The sequence below is a fragment of the Notothenia coriiceps genome, unplaced genomic scaffold (genome assembly GCF_000735185.1).
Source record: "Notothenia coriiceps isolate Sejong01 unplaced genomic scaffold, NC01 NC01_scaffold00038519, whole genome shotgun sequence".
Lineage (NCBI taxonomy): Eukaryota > Metazoa > Chordata > Actinopteri > Perciformes > Nototheniidae > Notothenia > Notothenia coriiceps.
In genome coordinates this window covers 553-4,434 of record NW_011371220.1, presented here as the reverse complement: position 1 = coordinate 4,434, position 3,882 = coordinate 553, and the positions used below count along the sequence as shown (strand labels likewise).

The 3,882-nt window shown below is 44.6% G+C and overlaps 1 protein-coding gene across 1 annotated transcript in view; it reads right to left on the bottom strand.

Annotated features, from left to right (window-relative positions):
• The window catches only part of LOC104968257 (solute carrier family 45 member 3), a 12,283-nt gene extending 10,147 nt beyond the window's left edge, over positions 1 to 2,136 (bottom strand). Inside the window, exon 1 of the mRNA XM_010797834.1 lies at positions 1,947 to 2,136. Coding sequence (XP_010796136.1) covers positions 1,947 to 2,085 — 139 coding nt within the window. The 5' untranslated portion in view covers positions 2,086 to 2,136. The remainder of the gene's footprint in view (positions 1 to 1,946) is intronic.
• Positions 2,137 to 3,882: the final 1,746 nt, after the last annotated feature.

Sequence of the window (3,882 nt, the reverse complement as noted above, 5' to 3'; positions counted from 1 at the left end):
TAAAAACCACATGAGCGCTCAGCTCGAGATACCCCAGCGAGTCGTTTCCCATCAAACGCATTTCACTTCCGCAGCCCGTGGAGGAGGAACGCGCCGCCTCGCCCCCCCCCTCTCTCCTAGTCTCGCGGAGTCTTGTCCCACGAGATTTCGACGTCTCATGTAGAGCGAGCCTCCAGAGCAAGTTGGACAAAATGATGTAACCATCATGCAACGCACCTATGCAAGACGTTGATCGCAACTGCGCAGGATCTCGCTTGTCTCAAACAGCCTACTCCTCGTCCAGTCACTGTTTAGCTCTGAGTGGTTAGCGAATCCCTTGCTAATCTGCTAATGTAAACAAGACCAAATTACCTCAACAGCACAGGTCGGGCTTGATTCTGATAGAGAGTTTCTGATAGTGGCTGTGGGTCCACCACGTGGGTGCAAATCTGGACATCTCAGGCTCCGTTGTATTCCACCGTTTTCAGAGGTATCTGCGCAACGAGGAAAGAGGAGAGGGTCTCTTATTTTCTGACACAACCCCGGGGCACATATTTATGTATAAAATACATCAAAAAGTGGCATTTCTCATGATACGGAGAGCGCCTTTAAGTGACAGTATGCATCTGCCCGAACAAAAGCCCTATATAAAAGTAAATAAATAGCAAAATACGACACAAGTTTAACTTGTAGAACCCATGACGAAAATGTTTTATCCTATTTCATTAAAAAAGACAGATATGGATTTAGTGGAATCAAAGTTGCTTTTGTTTTATAATGTTGGAGGTGAAGTGATTCCATGAAAAGTAAGTAGGCAACCGTAAGGGGTCTGGTCTGGCAGATGGTGGCTCTTCTTCCTGCCGTACTTTGCTCTCCTGCTGCTTTTCAATTAGTGCCCGATAAGCCCAACCTCAACAAACACACAGGTGATTTGTGTTACGGCTCAATTATGTCTTTATGACTGCATGGAACGGAAGATAGGAGGCGCCTGCGGCCAAAGGTACGCTTGCCCCCTCCACCACGCTCAATAAACTTGGCTGCTACTGGACAAGTTCACCATCCTTTTCTGTATACTAGTTAACAGTCTTGGACCAGCTTACTCTCTCATGGTGTTTAACGGCGCAACTATACAATAATATTCCATTTGTATTATGACCTTAATGTTTACAGACTAGCAGTCTTCAGACTGGAAAACAACAACTATTATCTTGCTCTAGCCGCCAGGGACAATAGACTAAATAATGGCAAAGTAAATAAATGGCACTCAAAGGGCTATAAAGATGTATCATTTGAACGCCTTGGACAGAGGAACACTCACTTGTGTGGTCAATCAACCAGCCACAGAAGCATGGTTGATTCATAGTGTGTAGCACGATAACTAGAAACATTTTGGCTTTCATATAGATGGATAAATCTGTCAGACAGCGACAGAGGGGGAGAAATTATGGAGTCTTTGAGACCTGCATTGATTACAAAAGGTCAACTGTACAATTAGTTGATCAACCAAAAAATACTCAACTATTTGATTGTCAGTTTCATGGACATTTTCAATGCCTGCTATCAGCCTCTCCAGGCCCTGATCACAACTGGCATTAAAAAGCACCTCCATATGGCATTGTTGATGTCTCAAGCAATGTACTTCCTAGCCTGCCAGCATTTAAGAGAAAGAGAAAAAGACACACACACCACACACACAACACACACACACACACACACACACACACACACCACACACACACACACACACACACACACACACACACACACCACACACACACACACACACACACACACACACACACACACACACACACACACACACACACACACACACACACACACACACACACACACACAACACACACACACACACACACACACACCACACACACACACACACACACATCACCATAGAGGTAACTAGAGGTAACCAGACCCCACTCTTTCGATCTTAACCAAGTCCTTACCTAACACCATGGTCATGTAGCGCTCCTCCACGCCCGCCTCCAGCAGCAGGGGGGCACGTATGTGATCCCAGCTGCCACGCAGATCTCCAGGCCACAGGTCAGGGAGTTCAGCAGGACGAGACGCCACTGAGACCTCCATCCAGGCATATTTACAGCGGCTGGCTCGCCTTTCCTCTCCTCTGGGATGAACACTAGTGGGGCAGGGGAGGGGGTAGGCACCCGGGCAGGGGCGAACGAGGGATCGTGGAGAGGCAGATGGTTACCGCTGGGACGAGAGGCTGTCGGGGAGGGACAGCAGCAAAGACACGTGGATGTCTCGGATGACCTGAAGGATTCATCTCTTCTCAGCATTCTGTATCTGAAGAGCGGGGAGGAGAGAAAAATACACTTTGAACTATTTTTTGAACAACAAGGTAAAGCGCCTAATGACACACACCATAAGCCTGTCATACAGAATGAGATTTGTACTGTTTTGGATTGTGAGAAATTGTGAGTAAGGGCTAAGGTATGCAGGTTGGGGGGGGGGGGGGTTGCTGACAAAAGAATCCCATCATGTCACATTCCAACATGTTTTCCGTACATATTTTAACAGAAAAACTAGCAACAGCCCCAAGGATATACAGGGCTTGGCAATAAATCATTAATATACCATTATTGTGACATAAGGATTTGTAGTGAAGTTTGTAATCTGGCACAAAAAGAGGCCTTTTTCCATTTCTGTGACCTGCACTACAGTCAAATTATGTAATTTTCTGAACTTACAGAACAGCTCAACCGTGCTTTTTTGCCTTTAATCACTAAGTCATGATATCCACATTGCTGATTATTATAAATCAAATAAAAGCTGGTAATATTTAAGAAAGAAAAAAAATAGTGAACTCTTCAGTATCGTCACAATATTGATAAAAGTATTTGATCAAAAACATTAGATTTCCTCCATATCACCCAGCCCTAAAATGAGATGGATGTGTTCTCAGAGCTCCTCACTAACAGCTTCAGGACAGCAGGGGAAACAACAGGCAGACAGACTAGATGAGTCAGCTGGAGCGACGTTGCAAACACACCGAACCGTTTGCCAAGAGAATCCTTTTTTCCACTGCTGCTTTTCCTGCCTTTATTTAAGTCTCAAATGAGAGGTTTCAAAGATAAACCTTTAGAAAAAGGGACATCATTTTCCCATCTCTCCCTTCTACATGGACCTTTCCCTTCTTCATAATAACACCAGTATTAGTGGGAGCCTTTCCTTGGCTGACCCTGTCGTTATCTGTATTATTAAGCTCTGATTGGAGAGTCCTCCATTCTAGAATATGTAACAGATTACTACCATTGTTCAGCTGAGTGCGTCTGAGAAAGTCTTTAGCCCCTGAAAAGATTCTAGAAAGACAATAAGAAAAATGGGAGAAGAATGATATTAAACGTGTTGTTATGTTTGGCCAGATACAAGAACAATGACAACAAAGTCACTATGTTGTCAAGGTGATGTGAAGTCAGGGGTTGAGCTGCATCCAATCACATGAGCTTACCCCTAACCCTGTAACAAAAAACCCAAGGTAAATCACAACAGCTTTGTCCTCGTTATTTTCTGCACTCTATCCCACAATGACAGACAAGTCAACCACACATTGTAGGATCATTTTCTCCAGTGGCAATAGCTGACATTCTCGATTACATACGGTATTGTCAAAATGTCATATGTTCATCCTATCTCTGTTCTCCCACCCCCAATTATAGACTTCAATTCAACTCATATTCAGCTGAAGGAGAGAGGCTGAACTTTCATTCTAAAGACACAAAGATCTGGGTGCCTCCACTGTGTGCATTCAGTGAAAAGTCAGACCAAGATTTCCGACATCGTCATCCACCAGCGGAGACGAAACGGGTCGTATCCGCTATAGCTCTCTATCTTATAGACGGTTCGGCCACACGAGGCCGACAG